Source organism: Macaca thibetana, chromosome 17 (genome assembly GCF_024542745.1).
Source record: "Macaca thibetana thibetana isolate TM-01 chromosome 17, ASM2454274v1, whole genome shotgun sequence".
In the NCBI taxonomy this organism is placed as follows: domain Eukaryota; kingdom Metazoa; phylum Chordata; class Mammalia; order Primates; family Cercopithecidae; genus Macaca; species Macaca thibetana.
This window is the reverse complement of record NC_065594.1, coordinates 7,456,713-7,483,688: the sequence shown is the minus strand read 5'-3', so window position 1 is coordinate 7,483,688 and position 26,976 is coordinate 7,456,713. Positions and strand designations below refer to the sequence as shown.

The window sequence follows — 26,976 nt, the reverse complement described above, 5'->3', positions numbered from 1 at the left end:
AAAGAGTAGAAACTATTCCAAAGGTTCCCAACTGGGGACTTTACAAACATATTAACGGAGATCAGATGGGTCTTATCAATATTTCAAACAGCCATATGAAGAATAAATTTACCCTCTACAAACCTACAAATGATTAAGAAAAATTTTAAGCTTCTCTGTTTCTCTAATTAGCAGCTCCACACATGTATTTTTCAAATGTATCACCATTTAATAAATGCCATGTTTGGCAGACAGGCTCCTTCGTATCATAAAATCTTTGGTAAAAAATGAGCTAAAAGATTACTAAGTAATAAAGGGTAGGGAATCATGGGCCTCTTGAAAGAAATCCAGCACTGAAGAGAATAAATGCAATATGAATGACTGCATTCCAACAGAGCTCAGAAACTCGGACAAAGGTTTTGTTAAGTTTCTTGTTAGGTGGTTTGCTGGTTTTCCTTTGTTTTCAGAAGCAGAAAAAAGACCAAGACGTTAGGTCAAGATTAAGAAATGAACATAAAGAAATGTTTAAAGTTCCAGAAAGAAAAGTAGCTAAATGGCACCGAGGAGAAAGATGAAGCACGAGGAAAACTGACAGAGCTTACAAATGCTGCAGCGTCATGCGTAAGTTACAGCCTGTGTCTAGACAAATATGGATGCATTCTCATCCTCAAAAAAAGCTGTCCTGCAGAAATTCAGTTAACCTGTTAGATAATTAAACCAACTGTAGCTACTAGAGCTACAGCACATAGAAGTAAAGAGATTCTGAGTCTGACAAACATGGGACTCAAATTTCTGTTCCTCTACTAACTGTTTAACCTTAAAGCTACTTAGCTTCTCTGAAGATGTTTCTTCATCTAGCAGTAACATCTACCCCATAAGCTATTAGCAATACCAAAAGACAATACATGTAAAGAGCTTAGCACAGTGCCTGGCACAAGACAACCATTTAAGAAACACAGCCATAATTGTTATCATAAAAGATGTTAAAACATTTTTCTGACCCTAGGATTGAGAGGACCTAAGATTTAAGGAAACAAATGGAATGGGAAAGATGAATATGCTCCTGACAAAATTCTTTAAACTAATATATGTCGAAAACACAAAACGATATTAAAAATAATTTCTAATCACACAAAAGGAAAAAAATGATATGGAATTGATTTATGTTTTTTTCTCTTACAAGAAAAAGATAAAAACTCCAATACAAAAATATGGATCAACATACTCTTAGCTTTGTATAAACTATTCCAGACTCCACAGTTTAGGAATCCACACAGACAGTAATGGAGACGAGATGGGTATTTTTCAGTACTTCAACATGTGCCTGGTAAAGTGAAGCATTTTAGAGACTGTAAAGTTCTAAATTTGGGGTACAGCATTCCTTATGTCCTTAAAGGAAAAGAACTACCTGAAGTATAAAATAACAGTATTTGAAAGATTCAGATAACACCAATTCAATATTGCACACATTAATGCAAATCTATTACCATTTTAATTATAAATAAAACATAACTATAACCAACCTAAAGATTTTTCAAGCTATTCTAAAAAACAAAGTACCTCGGCCGGGCGCGGTGGCTCAAGCCTGTAATCCCAGCACTTTGGGAGGCCGAGACGGGCGGATCACGAGGTCAGGAGATCGAGACCATCCTGGCTAGCACGGTGAAACCCCATCTCTACTAAAAAACACAAAAAACTAGCCGGGCGAGGTGGCGGGCGCCTGTAGTCCCAGCTACTCGGGAGGCTGAGGCAGGAGAATGGCATAAACCTGGGAGGCGGAGCTTGCAGTGAGCTGAGATCCCGCCACTGCACTCCAGCCTGGGCGACAGAGCAAGACTCCGTCTCAAAAACAAACAAACAAACAAACAAACAAACAAAAAACAAAAAAACAAAGTACCTCAGAACTGCCAACAGGATAATGGGGGCAGTTGTGGAGAGGTCGAGTGGCTACACCTCTGCATTGGTAAGTATTTCACCCCCACAACCTACAAGTAATTCCAGTTTCACTTGTATCTGCTCTTAAATAGTTGGAGTCCAATTTTTTTTTTCAGACCTTCTTTTTTAAACTAAAAAATAATTGTAACAACCCATATCAAAAATCTCTCCACTACTGATATCAAAGACAAGCAAATTCAGTTTAAAAAAACTGTATTGTTATTCATAATTGACATAGTCAAAACTTTCCAATGAAATCTGAAGCATATGGTTGCATGAAACTCCCACCTTTTCTTATCTTTAGAAAATATTACCAAAATATCACTTGGAGCAAATACCATATTTTGCAATATTTACTTTTGGAATAATTTATTTATTCCTATGCCCAAGGCAATACAGATACTACTAATGTATCAATGTTAAACAGAACAAAATACTGTGAACCTATTTATAATATAAGGTTGGAAACAGAAACAAAACCAAGTTGTTACCTTTGTTACATCTTTTCTGTGTATGGTATGTACATGTGGGATTATAAGCTTTGCCTCGGGATATATTTTAAATGCAAGTTTGGGAGGAAAGACATTCTACCTTTGGCTAAATTGAAATTTGGTTAATAAAACTATATTACAGAATGATTACCAATTTTTCAAAAATGGGAATACAATTATAATCCATATTAAATGGCATATAAATTTTTTTTTGGTACTTCAAAATCTTATATAGAAGCTACCTGAGTTATAAATTTTCATTTGCATTATTCAATATTGACAATAAAGGTAGAGTCAAAGATGGAATGTATTTGTAATGACTCTATGACAACATACTACTGAAGTTAGTTTTAGAGCAACTCTTAACAAGTTTGTTTACATATAATTTTTGTTTCCCAGTAAAAATGTTAAAAAGACAACATATGAAGCACCTTGTTCTTCAGATTCCAAATAAATGTGACTCTGTAATAAATTTTATATGACTTTTTTTTTTTTTTTTTTTTTTTTTTTTTTTTTGAGACAGAGTCTCGCTCTGTTGCCCAGGCTGCAGTGGGTGCAATGGTGCAGTCTCGGCTTGCTGCAACCTCTGCCTCCTGGGTTCAAGCTATTCTCCTGCCTCAGCCTCCCAAGTAGCTGGGATTACAGGCACTCGTCACCACGCCTGGCTAAAAAAATTTTTTTTTCTTTTGTATATTTGTGGAGACGGGGTTTCACCATGTTGGCCAGGCTGGTCTTGAACTCCTGACCTCAGGTGATACACCTCCCCCGGCCTCCCAAAATGCTGGGATTACAGGCGTGCACCATCATGCCCGGCCTTATATGACTCTTGAATGTAGTCCTATCCTGAATAACTCTTGGGTATTAAAAATAATTGAACTCAAGTATTAATAAAATTGAAAAAGGGAAAACTAAATTTAATTAAAAATAGCAAAATAATCGGCCAGGAGTGGTGGCTCATGCCTGTAATCCCAGCATTTTCGGAGGCCACGGCAGGCAGATCACCTGAGGTCAGGAGTTCGAGAACAGCCTGGCCAACATGGCGAGACCCCATCTCTACTAAAATTACAAAAAATTAGCCGGGCGTGGTGGTGTGTACCTGCAGTCCCAGCTACTTGAGAGGCTGAGGCACGATATCTTGAACCTGGGAGGCGGAGGATGCAGGGAACTGAGATGGTGTCACTGCCCTCCAGCCTCGGGCACAGAGCGAGACTCTGTCTCAAAAAACAAAAAACAAACAAACAAAAAAGTAAAATATTCTACAAAGAGGAAAAGCTCAAAAAGTCACCAAGAAAAAATCATTTAGTTGGTTAAGGGGTCACTAACCTTATACTCTGATTAGAAATTTTTTAAATTACCTAAGTATATCAGCTAAGTCATCCAATCCTTTCACACCCACCACCCCAAACAGACACAGAAAGCAGCCAAGATATTCACTTTCAAGAAATGTCTAATAAAAATTATTTTTACCTGTAAATTGTTTTCTGTGACTCTGTTCCACCAAACCATATTGATGGGTACTCCTGATTTACACCTGTCAGCAAGGCAGCCAATAGGGTTCTTTGCTTTTCGTGCCTTTGATCCCATCGGAACTAGCCTCTCCTCCAGCATCCCCAGGCGATACTTCCTTGGCTAGGAAAAAGAAGGAAAGAAACCAGGCCACTCCTAACATCCCCCACACTAATCTAAACTAACATAACTAACATATAGAGGATACTGGGAATGGTGGGATAGGAAACAAGTTTCTAAAACACTCCTTCTAATATCCTTACCACCACCCACCATCTCCCACCCCAGTATCAAACCCGCATCTCCAAAATAACCCACAGTCCTAATGGGCTAAAGAATATTATATAAAGCAACAAATGTTTTTAGAAAAATACATTTTAATCTGATTGTATACAACTTTACTTAATGAACAGAAATTCAACTTATCAGCCAAGAAAAATGCTTTGCAAAATTTTTTCTACTGTCACTTACCTATTCTCACTGCAATACAAAGAAATGGTTTCAAGGGTACAGAATATAGATTTTTTTTTTTTTTAAGTTCACCAAACTACAACTTTTTCAGCTCCCCATCTTGTTACTTTATTTCCTACTGAGAACTAATCCACTTTTTAAAAAGCAGTTGATTCCTAATAAATTGATTTTTTTTAATTTTAATTCTATGCACATTAGACTTGAATATAAGTCACTCTATCTTAAATAGGCATTCAACCTAAAGTATTCAATGAAAAAAAAACAGACTAAAAAACAACAACAACAAAACAATAACACAAATTTAACTGGTCTTTTAAATCTCAATAATATGAACAGACTGATAATGAATAAATTATTCAATAACATCATAAATTATTTGCCTAACATTGTAAGAAAATTAATAAACCATCTTAATAGTGGTTAGCAGGACTTTCGTTCATGAAAATTAGTGATTGTTTCCACCATTTTACTTCTCTTAATTACAGCAAATATGCACTACACTGCATCTTAAGGAAAATTTATACATATTTTTTTCCCTTCAGAAAATACTAACTTATGCTTGGGAAGGTAACTAATTTAAACTCTGAAATAAGAAAATATATGTTTACTCATTGCTCTGTCATGAGGTATAAGACTGCTGAAACAAAGAGTTAAAATTAAGTTTCTTCAAAAAAAGATGCTGGTCAGGCATGGTGGCTCATGCCCGTAATCCCGGCACTTCAAAGGCTGAGGCACGAGGATCACTTGAGCCCAGGAGCTCCACAACAGCCCAGGCAGCATTGCAAGACCCTGTCTCTATTTAAAAAAAAAAAAAAAAAAATAGCCAGTCAAATATATTAATTATGTTTTCTAGTATAAAGAGAACCAATTTGAAGAAGACATAATTTCCAAATTTCAAAAGTCTTGCAAATAATGCCTATGTGAATTATTCCATGCAAATTAGATTATCCATTCCACAAGTATGCACCTGCTATATTGTCTTTGATTTAAAGGGGACAAGGCCGGGCGCAGCGGCTCATGCCTATAATCCCAGCACTTTGGGAGGCCGAGGTGGTGGATTACTTGAGGTCAGGAGTTCAAGAGCAGCCTAGCCAACATGGTGAAACCTCATCTTTACTAAAAGTACAAAAATTAGCCAAGCATATGTCTGTAATCCCAGCTACTCGGGAGACTGAGGCAGAAAAATCACTCGAACCTGGGAGGCAAAGGTTGCAATAAGCCGAGATCATGCCACTGCACTCCAGCCTGGGCCACAGAGCGAGACTCCGTCTCAAAAAAAAAAAAAAAAAAAAAAAAAAAAAAAAAAAAACCAAGGACAAAAATAACTAAACTTGCACTGAAAAAAGTAACTGGATTGCCTACCTACTCAATAAATAAGGCAGTGGACAGAGTTTTATTTGTTTTTGCTTTCTGAGACAGTGTCTCATTCTGTCACCCAGGATGGAATGCAGTGGTGCAATCACAGCTCAGTGGCAACCTCTGCTTCGGGGGCTCAAGCGACCCTCCCACCTCAACCTCCCAAGTAGCCAGGACTACAGGAATGCGCCACCATGCCAGGCTAATTTTTGTATTTTTAGTAGAGATGGGGTTTCACCGTGTTGCCTAGGCTGGTCTCGAACTCCTGGACTCAAGCCATCCACCACCTCCCAAAGTGCTGAGGTTACAGGCATGAGCCACCACGTCAGCCCAGTGGACACAGTTTTTTATGAGACTAACATACTTCCACCTTTATGCAATCTTGAACCAATCTAGTTATTCTCTATGTCTATAGCATAGCGAACATTTTTTCTTTTTATTTGCTATCATACTTTACAAAAGCCACAGAGGGAACTTCTGTGAATGAGAATAAGTATGTACCCTAGTGATTCATGCCACGGAACCACATTATAAGCGGAAGAATTTTAAAGCAAGTTATTTCTAGTAACTTAATTCCTTGGAAAGAGTATAAGAATTAAATTGTACATTTTTGTGTTCAAATAGAAAACTACAAGGCTTTGACATACAGTAAGAATAACATAACCCTAATTAGATATTCACTACTTTAAAATTTATATTTGGCCAGGAACAGTGGCTCACGCCTGTAATCCTAGCACCTTGGGAGGCGGAGATGGGCAGATTGCCTGAGCTCAGGAGTTCAAGACCAGCCTGGGCAACACGGTGGAACACCGTCTGCACTAAAATACAAAAGAAATTAGCCGTGCGTAGCGGTGTGCACCTACAGTCCCAACTACTTGGGAGGCTGAGGCAGGAGAACTGCTTGAACTCGGAAAGCAGAGGTTGCAGTGAGCCAAGATCACGCCACTGCACTCCAGCCTGGGCAACAGAGCAAGACTCCATCTCTACCAAACAAAAAAAAAATATATATATATACACATATATATGAAAATTTCTGAGCTAAAGATTAACCTTGTTCTATCAGGAAAGTTCAACATATCAAATGTTTACTTCATCAAAATCTCAGGTTGTCAAATGATTTATACATGGACACCTAAATTCCAGATCATATATCTGAATGCATGAAAATTATTTTAAAAGGTCTTCTGCAATTCAGATCCTTCACGAAATCAGATGTACTTTCTTTTTTTTTTTTTTTTTTTTTTTTTGAGAGAGTATCTCTTTTTTTTTTAGACTCCATCGCCCAGGCTGGAGTGCAGTGGTGTAATCTCAGCTCACTGCAACCTCCGCCTTCCTAGTTCAGGCGATTCTCCTGCCTCAGCCTCCCAAGTAGTTGAGATTACAGCACCTGCCACCATGCCTGGCTAATTTTTCTATTTTTATTAGAGACGGGGTTTCACCATGTTGGCCAGGCTGGTCTCGAACTCCTAACCTCAGGTGATCCACCTGCCTCGGCCTCCCAAAGTGCTGGGATTACAGGCATGAGCCACCGCACTGGGCCTCAGATGTACTTTTGACACAGTTATTACAGTCAATACAATTCACTTTCTATTCAGTAGCCCAGTAAACAACATTGGAAAAAAAAAAAAAAAGGTTGTTGTTCTTTGGTTTGTTTTTGTTTATTGGGTTTTGTTTTTTTTAGTCAGGGTCTGACTCCCAGGCTGAAGTGCAGTGGTACAATCTCAGGTCACTGCAACCTCTACCTCCCAGGCTCAAGGGATCCTCCCACCTCAGTCTCCGGAGAAGCTGGGACTACAAGCATGTACCACTACGCCCAGCTAAATTTTGTATTTTTTGTAGAGATGGGGGTCTCTGTATGTTGCCCAAGCTGGTCTCAAACTCCTGGGCTCCAATGATCCACCTGCCTTGGCCTCCCAAAGTGCTGGGATTACAGGTGTGAACCACGTGCCCATTCCCAAAAATGGTTTTAAAAACATCTGATGTATCATCCTCCCTCCTTAACTGCACTCATTAAATAATTAACGTTTCTTCATTTCAAAAAGGGAATTCATCACTCCTCTCCTTCCACTCCATGTCCCAAAACCCTTAACTAGCCTAAAGCCTCTCCTCTTAGGTAGATGAGATCTCTAAACATATGCCATTATAAACCCTAAATTTTTTGAATAAATAGCCAGAGATTAAACTCTAATCCAAAAGTAAAATCTTCTCTGTGTAACTAAATGAAAAGATACTAAGGCAAGCTTGTCCAACCAGAGGCCCAGGATGACTCTGAATGCGGCCCAACAAGAATTTGTAAACTTTCTTGAAACATTATGAGATTATTTTGCCATTTTTTTAAAAGCTCATCAGCTATCATTAGTGTCAGTGTATTTTATGTGTGACTCAAGACAATTCTTCCAATGTGGCCCAAGGAAGCTAAAAAATTGGACACCCTCGCCCTAAGGTATCAATACTATTTAATGTACCATTATAAGCAACAGAATACAAAATAACATCTGAAAAGAGATGGCAGCAATGTAAAACATTATGGTGAGGCAAAAGATTATACAGAAAGGTTTCATTGCATAGAACATAAATTATAACAATATTTCATCTATAAGCTAACTTCCAAATTACTAATTACTCCTTGAAGAAAAAATGTACTTTCAAGTAAACATCTGAGAACCTACTTTGTATCAGGAACTCTTCTAAGTATTTGGAATACAATACACACCTTTGGCTTGAAGACAGAATACAGGCTAGGATATAACAGAAATGTAAACAAATCATAACCCACTGTGATATAATAATGCATAAGTAATCACGTACGAATAGAGCAGAAACAAAGGTGGCTTCACAGAGAAAGTGAACACCCGAGTCAAGTTCTGAAGGAAAAACAAATGTGCCTAGATAGGAAAATATGAGAGATGGAAGTATGTAGTATAGGCTAGGGGAAAAGTATGTATAGAGACATGGTGGTGTTTAGAGCAAATCACAAGTATTCAGTTCACCATTAGCAAAGGGTCAAGTTTGAGAACAAAAGATGAAGCGTGAATACAATTTTTAAAAAGTATTGCTCAGGCACGGTGGCTCACGTCTGTAATCCCAGCTCTTTGGGAGGCTGAGGTGAACAGATCACGAGATCAGAAATTAGAGAACAGCCTGGCAAACATGGTGAAACCCCATCTCTACTAAAAATACAAAAATTAGCCAGGTGTAGTGGTGCGCACCTGTAATCCCAGCTACTCAGGAGGCTGAGGCAGGAGAATCTCTTGAACCTAGGAGGCGGAGGCTGCAGTGAGCCAAGATGGCACCACTGCACTCCAGCCTGGGTGACAGAGTGAGACTCTGTCTCAAAACAAACAAACAAACAAAAAGTATTGTTTTAGTGCCAAGCACAATGGTTCATGCTTATAATCCCAGCACTTTGGGAGGCTGAGATAGGAGGACTGTTTGAGCCGAGTTCAAGATCAGCCTGGGCAACACAGTGGGACCTCATCTCTACAAAAAATGAAAAAAGGAGCCGGGCATGGTGGCCCATGGCTATAGTCCCAGCAACTTTGGAGGCTGAGGTGGGAGCATCACAAGCCCAGGAGGTCAAGGCTGCAGGGACATGTGGTCTCATGTCTCAAAAAAAATTGAAATAAAAATAAACAAGTAAATAAAAACATATTGTTTCCTATACTAAGGAATTTGAGGATCATTCCCTGGGCAAAGAAGAAATGACAAAATCAGATTTGCATTTTAGAAAGGAATGTCTGTGGCAGTGTGGAGGAAGAACTGGGGAAGAGGGAGTAAAAATGGAAATAGGTCGACAGATTAGTGGACTCTGGCAGTAGTCTAGGTTAGGGTTTCCCCACATCAGCACCACTGACTTTGGATAATTCTTTCTTGTGGGAGGCTGTCTTGTGCATTGTAGGATGTTTAGCAGCATCTCTGTCCTCCCACTAAATACCACTAAGCACCAACTACCCAGTTGTAACAACCAAAAATGTCTCCAGATATTACCAAATGTTCTCTGGGGGTAAAAAGACACAACTGCCCTGACTACGAATCACTAGTCGAGAAAGAAGGAGATGAACTTGAGGCAATAATAACAGAAACAGAGAACTAGTGAAGGCTTACTTGTGGAAACATCTGGTAGGTTAAAAACAACTATTGGTGATTAATTGGAAGCAGGTGCTAAGGCAAAGGAAGAGTTTAAAGAGAAGATGAGAAAATAAACAGGGCAAACACAATTTTAAGGGAAATGTTTATTTACTATTTCAGTTCTTTAAGATCCAAGCCCCTCCTTCAGAGCAAACAAAAGCAACAACTCTTCTTCCCTTCCGAGCTTCTAGAAATCCTTACCTAGACCAACTTTTAAGAACACAGTGGTCCCCCAAAACAGGTAAATTCCCTTATCGATCCTCTATTCTTGATAGCCTGACCAGTTCCACCTTGCTGGTTATTATGAAATAAAACCATTTGAAAATGCCGTGTCCTATTGAACGTGTAAGTTAACATTGTACAACAAAATTCCCAATCCCCTTGATATGGTTGGCTCTGTGCTCCCACCCAAATCTCATCTCAAATTATATTAATAATGCCCATGTGTTAAGGCAGTGACTAGATCATGGGAGTGGTTTCCCCCGTGCTATTCTCGTGATAGTGAGTGAGTTCTCACGAGATCTGATGGTTTTATAAACGTTTGACAGCTCCTCCTTCACACACGCTTCTCTCTCCTGCCACCCTGTGAAGAAGGTGCCTGCTTCCCCTTCCACCATGATTGTAAGTTTCCTGAGGCCTCTCAGCCATGTGGAACTGTGAGTCAATTAATCCTCTTTCCTTTATAAATTACCCAGTCTCGGGTATTTCTTTATAGCAGTGTCAAAATGGACTAATACACCCCTTTTCCCATGGTAAAACATCCAGCAGAGGCCAGGCACAGCAGCTCATACCTGTAATCCTAGCACTCTGGAAGGCCAAGGCAGGAGGACTGCTTGAGGCCAGGAGTTCAAGGACCAACCTGGGCACCATAGTGAGACCCACCCCATCTCTATCCCTCCTGCCCACTGCCAAAAATTTTTTTTAATAATCCAGGTATGGTGGTGTGCCTGTAATTCCAGCTATTCAGGAGGCTGAAGTGACCAGGAATTCAAAGCTGCAGTAGGCTATGACTGTGCCACTGCACTCTAACCTGGCAATAGAGTGAGGCTCTATCTCAAAAAACAAACAAATTGGCCAGGTGAGGTGGCTCACGCTTGTAATGCCAGCACTTTGGGAGGCTGACGCGGGCAGATCACTTGAGGTCAGGAGTTCCAGACCAGCCTGGCCAACATGGTGGAACCTTGTCTTTACTAAAAAATACAAAAATTAGCCAGGCGTGGTGGTATGCGCCTGTAATCCCAGCTACTCTGGAGGCTGAGGCAGGGGAATCACTTGAACCTGGGAGGCAGAGTTTGCAGTGAGTCGAGATTGTGCCACAGGACTCTAGCCTGGGTGATAAGAGCAAGACTGTCTCAAAAGTAAAATATCAAACCAAACAAACAAAAAAGCTCCAGGTTTGAATAAAAGTTTTCAAGAATAAGAAAAGGTTTGAAAATATATTCTAGAGTAGTACTTCTCAAACAATAGTGAACACAGATATCTTCCAGGGATCTTGCTAAAATAAAAGATTCTGATTCGGTAGGCCTTAGAGCAAGGCCTAAGAATCTGTGTTTCTAAAGACGCTCCGAAGACTGCAAATGCTCCTGGTCTGGTGATCACACTTTGAGCACTAAAGTTTTTAATAACGTCAGAGAGAAGATCTGCAGAAGAAATAACTAGTGATACAAACAGAAATTGGAGCCACTCCCCAAAATGAAAAGGGGTAAAGGTTTAAAAATTCAACATCTCAAGTCCTTGTAGCTAGCTCCTTGCCCCTTTGGAGCTTGACCTCAACACTGAGAGCTTTTTTCGTTTGTTTGTTTTTGAGATGGAGTCTCACTCTGCCACCCCAGGCTAGAGTGCAGTGGTGAGATCTCAGCTCACTGCAACCTCCGCCTCCTGGGTTCAAGCCATTCTCCTGGTTCAGCCTCCTGAGTAGCTGGGATTATAGAGGCCCACCACCACGCCTGGCTAATTTTTGTATTTTGAGTAGAGATAGGGTTTCACCATGTTGGCCAGGCTGGTCTTGAACTCCTGACCTCATGATCCACCCAGCTCAGCCTCCCAAAGTGCTGGGATTACAGGTGTGAGTCACCACGCCCGGCTAACACTGAGAGCTTTTAAGATCACTACTTGTAGCCCTCAAAGCCCTAGCTTTTCCAAAAACCTTTGCCCCATTTTATAAAAGCCAGTTCCAGTGGTTTAGGACTAAGGGAAGTCCACTCTCAATACAAGGGAGGTAAGCCTCTAGACTCACTATGTCAAAGGAAAGAACAGAAGGTAATTTTAGGACTGTTTTAGTTCTGAAGTCTAGATGCACATATGTATATTTTTCATTCCTTGATTTACTCAACATTTCAGTATAAACCTCTCTATCATTCTTAAAAATAAAATGATCAAGAAGATCTATTCTCTTCTCCCAAAAAGTTCAGAGTCCAGCTAAAATAACAATCTATAAATATCAGCACTTGTATAAAAAAATGTAGTTAAAGCTACCAAGTAACAGACCAATTTTCAGAGCATAACTCTTTTGGTAACTGCAAAACAGCACCATCTCCAAAATGCCTCACATTATCAGTCACACATTATTACATATCATGGTCTACTCATTAATAATAAACTAGAGAAAACTAATTGTTGGTTTAGGACAAAAAGTTTCCAATGCCTTGAATTATAAGAACCTCCTTTGAACATCAAAAATGTAATCACTGTATAGATAATCATTTCACTATTTACACTTTGAAACAATGTAATTTTTTTTTTCTGTTTCTTCTTTTTTCTAGACAGTCTTGTTCTTTTGCCCAGGCTGGAACGCAGTGGCCCAACCATAGCTAACTGCAGCTTCAAACCCCCGAGCTCAAACGATCCTCCCACCTCAGTCTCCCACATAGCTGGCACTATAGGTGAACACCACCATGCTCCATTAACTTTTTAAAATTTTTTGTGGAGACCACGTCTTGCTATATTGCCTAGGCTGGTCTCAAACACCTGGCCTCAAGTGATTAACCACCGATCATTAATGGTATACTTTGATATTTAATTCTTATAATTGCAGATATGCTAAAGTATCAGGATATTTAATGAAGAGAAGGAAGATCATTAGGAGTCACAGGAGGTTGTAAAAAAAAATGCAGGCTTATTTTGAAATAAATATATAATAAATCCTAGGCCAGAGGTTTCTCAATCAATGTACCTAAGACCCTTAGGAGTATCAGGAGATAGGCTGCTGAGTTGATGCTGTAAAAGATAATAAATTCATATATTCATTTAAGCAGTGTCTGAAAAGAGATATTTCACATTTGTATACTACTATTTTTCAAGTTTGTAAAGATGTTCTGATTAATAAAACATAAATCATTTTAAAGTGTCATTTAAGTCATTCATTGGGCCAGGTGAGGTGGCTCATGCCTGTAATCTCAGCACTTTGGGAGGCTGACATAGGAGGATCATTTGAGACCAGGAGTTCAAGACCAGCCTGGGCAACACAGTGAGACCCAGTCTCCACAGAACTTTAAAAAATTAGCTGGGCATGGTGGCATGTGCCTGTAGTCCCAGCTAAGTTGGGTGGATGAGACAGGAGGATCACTTGAAGTCGGAGTTTGAGACCAGCCTGGGCAACAGGGCAAGACATTGCCCCTCAAAAAATAAAAATAAGTATAAAATGAGAAAAATTATATCAAACACGGCTGAACACAATTTACATGTATAAACACATATACACAATTTGTAGCTTCTGATATGAGTCAGGTCATTGAGGGGGACAAACATTATCTACATAGTATTTTAAGGAAGTCTACAAAGCAGTCTTTACTTATGTTCTTAAAATCTCAGTGTTACAAAGGGATTTTATGCTACCAAAAATAAAATCAGTTGGAAGATCTTGCTATGCAAGGGCACACTGAATTTCTAAAGAACTGGAACACCAACTGCAACTTCTTATATCCTTGTTCTTTAGACTGGAACCACAATACGTACCAGATACAAAGATATAAAATAGCATGCCAAAGTTATTAAAATATTTTGAGTGAAAGTAAGTTGTTGTATTTTTTGAGACAGGGTCTTGCTCTGTTTCCCAGGCTGGAGTGAAGTGGTGCAAACATAGCTCGCTGCAGCCTCAACCTCCTGGGCTTAGGTGATCCTCCCACCTCAGTCTCCCAAGTAGCTAGGACTACAGGTGTGCACCACCAAGTCAAGCTCATTTTTGTATTTTCTGTAGAGACATTGTTTCGCCATGTTGCCCAGGCTGGTCTCAAACTCCTGGGCTCGAGTTATCTACCCACCTCAGCCTCCCAAAGTGCTGGAATTAAAGGTGTGAGCCGTCTCGCGAGGGCTTTTTTCTTTTTAAACACGGGTCTTACCATGTTGCCCAGGCTAGTCTCAAGCAATCCTCTTACCTCATCTTCTCAAAGTGGTGGGATCACAGGCATGAGCCACCATGCCAGGCCAATTTTTTTTTTTTTTTAAACAAGAAAGTTATTTCCATGATAATCTATCATTGTAATGAACATTAAAGTTTTCTATCAATTTCAGTCCCTTACCAAATGCATTCATTATATTAACAGTCTTGTTCTGTTGCCCAGGCTGGAACACAGTGGCCCGATCATAGCTCACTGCAGCTTCAAAACCCTGAACTCAAACCTCCCACCTCAGTCTCCCACGTAGCTGTCACTATGTAGCTGCCAGAATGTCTACTGGCTTGTTAACAAAAGGTTTCCATTTTATTCAACTTTTACGTGTACACTTTTTCAGAAATGAGTTTCATTATAATTGAATTTAAACAAAGATGGTAAATAATGAAAAGCAGTCTTGTGCATAATTAGATAAACTTTTAAATTGCAGATCATAATAGAAGACTATAACAATAACTACCATTTGACAAGTACAAGGCACTATAAACACTACCATTAACGTATTTAATTCACATAATTCTGTGACATAGTGCCTATTTTATACCAACTTTACAGATGATAAAAGTAAGTCTGAGAGGAGGTTAAAATAACTTGCCTATTATCTCAAAATTAACATAAGGTCAGGTTCCAACACTTGTCCTCTTAACTATAACATCTCATCTCCAACTCAAAGAAATCAATTCCACATTCTGTAATATTCCTTAACACTTTACAATCTTAATGTCATTCTAGCTAAACCTAAGATAACCAAATACAAATACCCAAATGAATAAATCTTTTTATATTTAATTAGCATGGATGGAATCAATGAGAACAGATAAAGACTTTATTCAAATAACTAGAATTTAAAAGTTCTCCTTCCCCATTTTCAAAATACAAGGACAACAAATCTTGGGAATAAAACAGAGTTGGGGAAAACCACATGATTTTGGTAACCTTTAACTCGGAGCTTAGGCTAGCATGTTTGTGGATGAGAATTTTAAGTTCACCTTTACTAATTCATTCCGCAAAGCTACCTCCTAGGAAAATAGAGATGAGCTATCAATAATGCTAGACCCCTAAATATCAGCTATTAAACTTTGCAAATAGAATGACCAGAGTGTAAAGAAGCCAACCAGCTAATCTTAGAATGATCTACTAGTTTGTAGGTCCAAGTGGCAAATGCACCACAGTCTTACTTAAACTACCATTACTGTGTATAAGAACTCAAAATCTTCAAAGCTATATGATGAGTATAGCCAACAGTATTACAAACTGTACATAAAAGGCATACAAAAATTTCAGTTCATGTTTAAATATGAGAAAGCATCAAACACCATACTACCATACATACCTTTAAAAAAAGGCTTCCAAAACAAACTCACGAGAGCTCTTTTTAAAAATCAATCAACTGAACAAAATTCTCCTACAATCATGAATTTGGAGGAAGCTTTCTTGATTCAACAAAAACAAATGGTCACTGCACACAAAGTGCCAATTAAAATAAAGTACAGGAAGTACATGGTTGAACCTCACACTTGTTAAAACAAAATTTAATCTGTTCTTTCCAAAGTACATCTTTATCTCAACCCAATCCTGGAAACTCAGCCACGAATACTCTTTACTTAGCAGGAAAGGAAAGTCAACTCTCAAAGTCTTTCTCTATAAGAACTATCATATTTTTAGCAAGTTTCAATCTAATGTTACTTGTATATTTTAAGAAAAGAATAGACTGAGGCTAGAGATAACCAACAGGAAGAACATTCAAGCCTACCAGTTAAAAAGCAGAGAAAAGAGAGAACACACAGCCATTAACTAAGGGTAACTGATTACTGGAGATCATTCACAATAAAAATCACAGTGTATTCAAATTAATTATAAAAAACAATGATGGTCCTTTATATTCAAATTACTAACTCATTGGATCAGAGAGTTCCATGTTATTTTAACAAAAATTGGCTTAATATTTTTCTATTTTAAACATAGTATGACAGAAACAGAGTAAGCACGACATTTCAACACTGACAGCATAAATTACTTGTGAAATTCAAGACCAACAACAAAATGGAGGGAGACTGTAACATCTGATAGAAGAGATTTACATCTCTAATGTACAAAGAGCTCTTAGAATAAACTTAAAAAACAGCCCAATAAGAAATGAGCAAAGGACATAAAATAACACCAATGACCAATAAACATAAAAGAGAAGTCTACACCACCATCAAATTTAAACGAGGTTTTTTGCCTGTGAAATTACAAAAATATTAAAGATTTTTATAGCCCAGTGTTTTCAAGACTATAGAAAAACCAGCCCCTATTAGTTGGAATATAATTTGTGCTGCATTTCTGAAAAGTTGTCTGTCAATTATAAAAAATTAAATTGTCTATTCTTGCCCCAGAAATCATTTTGACAGAAATTTACACTGAAAAAAATCACTTAAGAGGGAAAAGAAGCAGGCATAAGGTTAAATGATGTTTTATCTCCTCCTCTCCATATTACCAGTGGACTATTTTTCACCCTGAAGTAAACTCAGTCAACTTACCCTTCTCATATTGCCCTATGTAATTTATATTACTCTCTGCAAATTACTTGATCTCTCAAACTTCCATTTCCCAAAACAGAAAAAAATAATCTCTCCCAAAGAACTGCTGACGTAACTAGATGATATGATAAAATATAAAACATTTAATTTATGAAATAATTATTTAGGTTTACCATATTATCTGGAACAAATACAGAAAATCATCATGCACATAAATAAAATAAAGTTTCTATCCGTCTGCAATTACACTGCAAGAAACCCCCGATGGATTTTCACATAATCTGGAGGACATGTTTGAGAAGCTAACAGGAAGAAGTTTCTGTGAGGAAGAAGGCAAAAAATTAATACTGGGGGAGAAGGGGGCCTGAACATCTCAAAGAAAAGGTAGACATCCTCAGAGCAGCTACAGAACCACACTTCCAGAGGACAATTGTAATATAGCCTGATCCAGAGTGAGTAGCCAGGGATACTTAATTCACAACAGTTAACAATTTCCAAGAAAAGTTCGAAATTTGACCAACACTATTTATTAGCTACTACCAATAACAGTCACCACTTCTGTGCCAGGTAACACATCCCATTTAGTTCTCAAAACAACCTTACATAGTAGGTACCACATTCTCATCTTGCAAATGAAGAAACAAAAAGGTTTACTATGTTGAAGACACAAAGATAATCAGTGAAGCAATACAAATTCAATCCTGACTGCCTTGCATCTAACTCTAAACCCTAAAGCCTTAACCACTACTCAATACTGCCGTGTTATTACCATTCCTGCTGTTTGTTCTTTGAGAAATTAAAATTCTCCAAGAAGCTCTGAGTAAGCTATAAACAGGAACCACGCATGGGTGTCTTACCCACACTCCGAACTTGGACTCCAATAACTGTGTCAGTTTCCATAGGAAAACATATCTATCTCGAAGCCTAAAAGTTCACCTAAACCTGGCTTAGGCCGAGATGGCACACATTCCCTCCTCCATCTTGACAAGCGGAGGTGAATGAATGTTTAGTGACTTCAGAGCATAATAGTTGTGAGGACATTAATTTGGAATTCTCGCCACAATTTTCCAGAAACAATACTGAAAAATACTCAATGGGTAAAAGATACTGATGTGGCTTACTGGAAATCTACATACCAACTAAGGCATTATTTCTTTGAGAACATACATAAAGAACCTAAAAACAGTTGTTTTACAGATTAAATTTAGATTGTAATCTCTTTTAAAATTTTGTTATCAGGCCGGGCGCGGTGGCTCAAGCCTGTAATCCCAGCACTTTGGGAGGCCGAGACGGGCGGATCACAAGGTCAGGAGATCGAGACCATCCTGGCTAAATACGGTGAAACCCCGTCTCTACTAAAAAATACAAAAAACTAGCCGGGTGAGGTGGCGGGCACCTGTAGTCCCAGCTACTCGGGAGGCTGAGGCAGGAGAATGGCATAGACCCGGGAGGAGGAGCTTGCAGTGAGCTGAGATGCGGCCACTGCACTCCAGCCTGGGCGACAGAGCGAGACTCCGTCTCAAAAAAAAAAAAAAAAAAAAAAAAAAAAAATTTTTGTTATCTTTCAATGTCTTCTCCATTTTCTCCTTTTCTTTTTTTTCCGACATAAATACTTGATTTAATATGCCAAAAAGGCCTAGCCTAACCATCAGCAGGATTAAGAAAAGATTTACATTCCAAATTATCTATGCTATACTCATACTAACTTCTCCAAATTTACTTTATCTTGCTCCATAAAAGAACTCTACCGTAAATATGCTCTAGTCTTTGTTATTCCATATTTTATTGCCCAGAGTAGAAATAATGTAAAAATTATCTTTCAAAGAAAGACTTTAGAATACAAATGCTGTAAGAAAACTTTTAAATGTCAAGTTAATCAGAAAACATAAAATATTTATCATCAGTAACTTTTCTAAGAGAGATGGGTGCTCTTAAGATAAAGAACAGCACAAAAGGGAGACCCAATCTAGGTTCCAACAAAGAAGAAAGCAGAGAAAAGTACTGCTGGTGAATTTTTCTCTCAAGTAGAATAATCCAGAACTGTACCTCTAACAACCACATCTCCTCACAAATAAGCTATCAGCAGATGAACCAGCCAAGTCCCTTTGGTCCCACTTCCCTAGTCCTAACAAAAAGCTTTAAAGGCAAGAACAGAAGAAATAAACACGATACTTCAAAAGTCTTTGTCTCCTAACCCCAAAGAATTTAACTTGATGCTAAAACTTAAAAAAATTTACAGAGTGACAATCTGTTCTCTCAGTATTAGAAATATAATACAAATATCCAGGTAAAACTGCATATTGACTGAAACAATATACTAAAGTAAACCAAAGAAATACAAATGATGGGTATCAGACCATTTTTTGCTTTAATAAATGGAAGAAGTAGGGGGAAGCTGAATAAAATGTGACAGGGTGAATAAAAAAAGAAGGTGAAGAAGGGCAATAGCCCAGAAAGATATAAAAGGAGAAAGTCAAGATATAAAAGGAGAAAAAATATATAAAAGGAGAAAGCTAGACACAAATTTGAAAGATTTCTCATTTTGCCTAGGATTTGCCTCAATCATACATGGTTGTCCTACATAAAAACTTCTGTCTTAGCAAGAATCATTGGCCGGGCGCGGTGGCTCAAGCCTGTAATCCCAGCACTTTGGGAGGCCGAGAGGGGCGGATCACGAGGTCAGGAGATCGAGACCATCCTGGCTAACCCAGTGAAACCCCGTCTCTACTAAAAAAAAAAATACAAAAAAACTAGCCAGGCGAGATGGCGGGCGCCTGTAGTCCCAGCTACTCGGGAGGCTGAGGCAGGAGAATGGCGTGAACCCGGGAGGCAGAGCTTGTGGTGAGCTGAGATGTGGCCATTGCACTCCAGCCTGGGCGACAGAGCGAGACTCCGTCTCAAAAAAAAAAAAAAAAAAAAGAATCATTAGCAAGATATCACAGCACTGAACCACTTCATTTATGAATATCTGTATTCCAACATCTAACTCTGTTGTAAAGATACTTTGTTCCCAAATAATTTCTCATCGGAAATTTTAATGCTTGTCTAGATCACATCTGTGATTCACAGTGACTCACAAAACTACTCCTTCTCGTAACAGTGGTCAATTTTAATTTTATCTATCTTGCTATTAAGGTTTACTCATGTAATAATCTCTTGTATATTAACTCCTACATTTAACAAAACTCATATAATGGTTACTTTTTCTATCTATAAAATTAGGCATTCCTAATGTGGCAAATAAAAGAAAATCAGTGCTTCTCAAACATCAAAAAAGATTACTTTTTTAAAAACCTCCTATACATCATGGTCCTATAATTTTGTAAAATAAAGATAAATCACTAGAAAAACGATTCCATAATTGAATGTCACGATATTATCAAATTGTTACAGAAGTATCTAGACATTTATTTTCAGTGTTTATCTCCTAACAGACAAGTCTCTAGACTAGCCCTGGTCCCATGACACATTATGAGTAGTACTGCCCAAAGGCGTACATTCTCACCACACAAGTTTCTCATATAGTTAACAACAGTTATACAGCCCAGATATATGGCTGTGACCCTTCTGTACCGTTTTTTGTTGTTGTTGTTGTTGTTTTTGAGACAGGGTTTTGCTCTCTCACAAAGGCTGGAGTGCATCGGAGTGATTATGGCTCACTGCAGCCTCCACCTCCTGGGCTCAAGTCATCCTCCTACCTCTCAGCCTCCCGAGTAGCTGCAACTACAGGCGTTCACCACCACTCCTGGCTAATGTTTTTGGTTTTTAGTAAAGACCAGGTCTCACTACATTGTCCAGGCTAGTCTTGAACTCCTGACCTCAAGTGATCCTCGAGTCTCAGCCTCCCAAAGTGCTGGGATTATAGGCACGAGCCACCATAACAGACTGTACTATATTTCACATCCCACATTTTCCTTGAAGTTCCTAAAGATACTAAGGCCCTCAGCCATATTTTCTTAGCTTATCTATGATTCTCAGAATGGAGAACAATTAAGAGTTTACTAAAGCTCCTGTCTCTATCACTTGTAAGCAAGCATACCTTTTGCCTAGGTATCTTTGCCTCTATACATTCCTCATCCACAAAAAACCCAATTCAAAACATCTTTTCTCCAGAAATTCTTCAGGATCTAGAGAATTCTTTGCTACCTAGTGATCATCAAATATTTAAATTGGCACTAATTAATATGCTGCTGAGTAAATGTTCTCTTATAGGTTCATGTATTACATCTCCAATTAGATTTTACGGAAGAAAAAAAATTCAGTCCTTCATTTTCAATTTGTCCACATAGCATACAGTAAAACTGCCTACTACAAAAATACCTGACTAATCTGACCCCAGTAAATCACATAATCCCACAGGCAAAAGTTAGCATATCTGGTTCAGAGATTAGCCCAACTGAGATTTTCAGAAAATAATTTACCTCACTAGCTATGATATAGTGGTAAGCACAGTCTAACTATCTGTTCTCCTGTATCATTATAAAACAAAGTATCACTAAGTAATCATGCTAGCCTGCTGAGATAAATTTGGAGTTGTGACATTCATATAATTTTGAGTTACTTCCACTAAAATTACTTCGTTAATTCACTATGGGTAATATGCCATACTCCTATGCCAAGAGTATTTCTAATGTAAAGAGATTTTGAGATTTGAAACCTTCTCAACTTAACCATTAACGATTTTAAAATATATGCAACCTGTACTCACATAGATTCTAACTATATTGCTCACTACTGGAAAAACTCTGTGTCCCTAGATTACACATCATTTTAAACATAAATGGCAAGAAAAATATGGTCCTTCAAGCTATATGAATATATGAACCACAAATTTCTAGGTAGAAAGGGACATGTGGATGCTTTCAATTTAGACAGACATTAAGTTTTAGAGACGAATGACACCACAGCAACTATGGTAATGATAAGGTCATGCTCTGCATTTCACAGATGGGATGATTCCAGCCTAGAAAGTTGGCCAAAGGTCACAAAACAGGAGATCCAGGGCCTCAAATACCACAGTAGAGTGCTCATTTTTTTATATTAGTCCGCTTCCATTGGATATATTCTAATGTCTCTCCAAATATGTAGGTCACATTTCTAGTAACATTTTATTATTTTCAAATTTCTAGTAACATTTCTAGTAACATTTTATTATTTTATAATAAATTATAAAAAGAATAGGTACTATATATTCTCAATTTCTAATAATTTTCATTATTTTCTCAAAAGTAAATGTCAGGAGCTCTAAATCATGTATTTCCACTTTAAGACACATCCCACTAACCTCTTATATTAGAAATATTTTTAAATATTAATTTGTCATTCTAGTTTCACTTTCTACTCATACATCTGAAATGCCAGTTATTAACTGATTTTTTTTTTTTTTTTTTTTTTTTTTGTCTAAGACAGGGTCTCACTCTGTTATCCAGGCTAGAGCGCAGTGGCATGATCTTGGCTCACTGCAGCCTCAACTGCCCAGGCTCAAACAACTTTCCCACCTCAGCTGGCACTACAGGTGTGTACTACCACACCTGACTGATTTTTTTTATTTTTATTAGAGATGGGGTCTTGGTATATTATACATACTGATCTCTAACTCCTGGGCTCATGCAGGTCTCCCGCCTTGGCCTCCCAAAGTGTTGGGATTATAGGCCTGAGCCACCTTGCCCAGTCAAGTTAACTGATTATTATTTTTTAAATGAGAAAAAGTCATTAGGGAAATACCTAAGAAAATTTTAAAATTTTGTTTTCCCGTAAAAAGCTCTAGATAACTTGATTTCCAGGTTGTGTTTGCTTTTCAGCATTTTACTGCTTGCTTCCACATTGTTAGGCTTTGTTTATTGTCCTGGGTCTGTTTCTACCCAACTCTATTATTACTTCTAACATATGGATTTAGAAACCAAATATTCCAGTTTATAAGAAAAGTATGTAAAGCAGGAGTAAATTTATCCATGATAAGAGCCTATAAGGAAATCCATTAAATTAAACCCACAGATTTCAGTCTATCAATTCTAGTTGCTAAAAAGCATTTTGTAATTACCTTCTCATTCTCATCTGTCTCAAAATGGAAATAACATTACATACATGAGGTTTTAATATAATTTATATCGGTCCTCATAACTTTTTTTTGTCTTAAGAAAATCTCGTCTTTCTGAATTTTTAAAACTACTTTATTGAGGTCTGATTGACATGTAAAACGCTATACATATTTAATGTATTCAATTCAATGAGTTTGGGGATAACTATACACCGTGAAGCCATCACCGCCACCTTCTTGAATTTATTTCATTTTATACTATCTGCTGATCAGATCCTTCTTAAAAGTATCTCATATCAGCTATTCTAAAATTTAATATTCATGAGATATATTGACATATTTTATCTTCATTTCTGAGCTTTAGTTAATTTTATATTTATTACTCTCATTAAATTTTGGATCTTTCTTCCATTACTTAGGAAACAATGTTATAACTTTATAATAACTTCCACCAAGATTTACAACCTGTTTAACATCTAACTGGTCCTAACCAAAAAAGACTATCTTCTCTAGATGATTATTAGTATTAACAAGATTCTCATTAAGACTCAAAGGCATCAAATTATTCAGCTTGTCACAACATCAGTCCTTATAAAATACTTCAAAAATCCATACATGGTCTATCAATCTAAATTCCAAATAAAATTAAATTTCTAATGTGAAGAGATTTTCAACTTTTTAAACTGTTGGGCCAATTATGAAAAGTTGAAAATTTTAAGTTTGCCTTGTAATGAGGAGTAAATTAGGGAAGAATCTTTGAAATTTAGATAAAGCCATCAAAAAATAAAGTTTAAACATGATGAATATGCTTACAATGGGTCACATTAACAGCAACTATAACATTAAATTAGATGTTATCTTAAAAACAGAATACATTGAGATAAACAAAATGAAGAAAAATAAGCAGGATTTCATCCCTTCACACAAAATCTCTATTCCATGCAGAGATCAAATAAATTTCCACATATAAAAATATAAAGAAAAAGGATAAAAAAAACACAGGAAAAACACTAAAGCCCATAAAAAGCTCTCCCTCCACTTATGAAAACATTGACACTACATAGGTAACAATGCCAACATCACTTCTACATTCCATTTAGTTTAATGCAAGTTTCAATTTCACCTACCTTTCGTCTCTGAGAGATGTTGAGGGCACCAAAGTCATTAAACAAGGATGAAGCAGGTGAAGTTAGAGGATCTGAAAGGTAAGTTACGTAAGTTTCCACACATAAAACTCGGGTAACCCACAAATCTAGTAACTGTTTAACTGGACAAGGCCTATATAATAAAAATCAAATGACACAATAATTAAACTTAGTACCTAACACACAGTTATGTTCAAATATTTTCTGAGCAAATGAAACACAAACTGGTGAACTAATTTGCTCAAATATTCAAAAGCTATATGGATCAGGATAGATCTATTTGTATAGAACCAAAAGAAAAATCAAATAGAGAAAAAAACCTCTTAACCATACTACTGTGTGTGTTTATGAAGGCAGTAAGTTGACTGCCCCCACCCTCCTCTATAAATAAAGGTTTATAATCTTGAGACCAAATCTTGGGAAGGATAAAAAGGAGGGTGGGGGTGGGGGTGGGACAGTGTCAACCACAGACTCTGAGAGATCCTGTCTTGGATTTCAACACATCAGCAAGGCTTTAAAACCAGCTACTCTACAAACTATTCCATATTTTAAAGTCTATCACCAGATATTTGATATTACTAAAAAAATAAAGTAAAAGATTAAGTTGTTAAAGACAGAAATAATAAATTTTTCAAAACACAAACATGAAATCCAAAGATTTTGTAGGATCAAAATTCCACTACTCTGCAGAAAGAAGTTACAAACAAAATTATATATCTTAATTATTTCTCACTTTACAAATGAGAAGAGTCTCCGAAAAGGCATGCATGAGATATACTGAAATATTTATCTTCATTTCTGAGCTTTAATTTTTTATTTATTAATCTCATTACATGTTCTGCTAAATCCTAAAAAATATATTAAATGCCCTTATGTAAAGGAACCTTATATCTCTTCACAATGTAGTACAAATAGGCTGCTGCTCCATTTCTCTGCCTTCTTCTTCCTGGGTTTTCAGACTCACCTTCATTAAAATTGACATGAATTTAATATTAAATAACTAATAGTGCAAAGGGCAAGATGTTAACAAAACAGCTTGACAAAATTTTTTTATATAACTTACACACTGACTGTTCTTTAATAATAGAGACATAGTCTTGCTATATTGCCCAGGTCGGTTTCAAACTCCTGGGCTCAGTCAATCCTCCCACCTGAGCCTCCCAAAGTGCTGGGATTACAGGCGTGAGCCACCACGCCTGGCTTGAGATCTAAATCTCAATAGTTAGATCTGAGTGGGAAGATAATAATTTTTACTTTCTTCTTTATACCCGTTTACAATTTTCAACATTTCTACAATGGTTGTATATTACTTTTAGAGTAAGAAATATATACACAGACACATACAAGCAAAAGGGAACAGGTCTTACCATGGCCTGAATATGGCTTGGCACTGTCGTTTAGAAGGCTTGGGGAGCTGCTACTATTAGTCATTCTCTGAAAAACAAAATATGTATTTATAACACCACTGAGGAATACAGAAATAAAAGTATCCAACCAATTAACACTGGCTCTCTTTGCTTCTTCCCCTCCAATCTACTGTTCACATTACTGATAATCTAATCTTCCTATAAATGTTACTGCTTGGATTACAACTATGTAAAAACCACCACATGAAATAAAAATTTTACTCACTACCCAGGTATTTAAAGCCAAAGTTACAGACGTATTTTGAATTGTGCTTCCATAACTTATTAGCCTAGACAAAACACATAATTAAGTTTCCTTGTCTGTAAAAATAAATTCCAATATCCACTGAGGAGGGTACACGCTGACTATGAATAAAACCAGTAAATGCTCTAATATCCTTTCTCAATTTGTACTATCATTCATACACCTTACACAGCTTATAAAAGTAGGATATTTTCTGTTCTCTAAACACGTTCTATGCTTTCTGGACTCACTCCATAGCCTGTATGGTCTCTCCATCTTGTAAGGCCCTTCATCCCATGCCCACAAATCCTTGTCTCATATACAACATCTAACTCAATGCCTTAAAAATTATAAGTTAGGAATTTCTAGCTCTGGCTTTAATTCTAGAGTCCTGAATCTGTTTGCTCAACTTCTTATTTAATGTCTGCGTAATTTTAAAAGAGAAGAAAAAAGCTAAGTTCCTGAGGTAATTTTAATACAAAAATATATATTAAAAAGTACCTGAAATTGTGGCTCACGGGCAGTTAAAAGAAGGCACAACTATACAATAAACTAGTTACATTGTTCATAAAACATAACCATTTCTATATATGGCTGTACATGTTTGTTTATAAACAACCTTTAGAGTGCATAGCTACAAGAAATAAATAAAAGTTAAAATAATTCCAAAAAGCATTGGTTTCATACAGACCCTTAAAATCAGTTCAGCTTGAAGTATAAACACTAGGCCAGGAGTGGTGACTCATGCCTGTAATCCCAACCTGTAATACCTCCTTTGGGAGGCCACAGCAGGAGGATCACTTGAGACCAGGAGTTTGAGACTAGCCTGGGCAACACAGACCTCATCTCTGCTAAAATTATTTTTATTAGCCGGGCATGGTGGCACACACCCGTAAGTCCTAGCTACTCAGGAGGCTGAGGCAAGAGAGGAGTATCACTTGTGCCTAGAAGGTTGAAGCTGCAGCGGGCCATGATCGCACCACTGCACTTCAGCCTCGGTGACACAGTGAGCGAGCGAGCGAGAGCGAGAGAGAGAGCGAGAGAGAGAGAGAGAGAGAAAGAGAAATGTGTTCAAATATCGTATTGTAATACTGGAGAAAACCATCCAGTAGTACATCACAGAAACTAGAAAGGACAATACGTTGCCTTTACTATTATGGCAGTTTTCCAATTAAAAACACTAGAATACTTGCCAATTTTATTCCAATTCTACAAAATTGTGCAATACTAATCAACAAAAACTAATCTAAAAACAAATCTCCTAAGCATTGCATGCAGTCATATGATAAACAAAGGGGGAAAAAAGAGCCAAAAACAACAAAGTGGGGTCAAAAAAAATTCAAAGACATTTTTAATGTAAAATGCCCC

At 37.5% G+C, this 26,976-nt stretch overlaps 1 protein-coding gene across 4 annotated transcripts in view; it reads right to left on the bottom strand.

The window, feature by feature from the left end:
• The window catches only part of PAN3 (poly(A) specific ribonuclease subunit PAN3), a 158,600-nt gene that overhangs the window by 96,013 nt on the left and 35,611 nt on the right, over window positions 1-26,976 (bottom strand). For 3 of the 4 annotated variants that reach the window (XM_050766832.1, XM_050766833.1, XM_050766834.1), the window contains exons 3-5: window positions 25,326-25,392; window positions 23,941-24,011; window positions 3,873-4,034 (exon numbers count right to left, since the gene is read on the bottom strand). In XM_050766832.1, the coding sequence (XP_050622789.1) occupies window positions 3,873-4,034; window positions 23,941-24,011; window positions 25,326-25,392 (300 nt within the window). The remainder of the gene's footprint in view (window positions 1-3,872; window positions 4,035-23,940; window positions 24,012-25,325; window positions 25,393-26,976) is intronic. The other variant, XM_050766835.1, reaches the window with a different exon arrangement.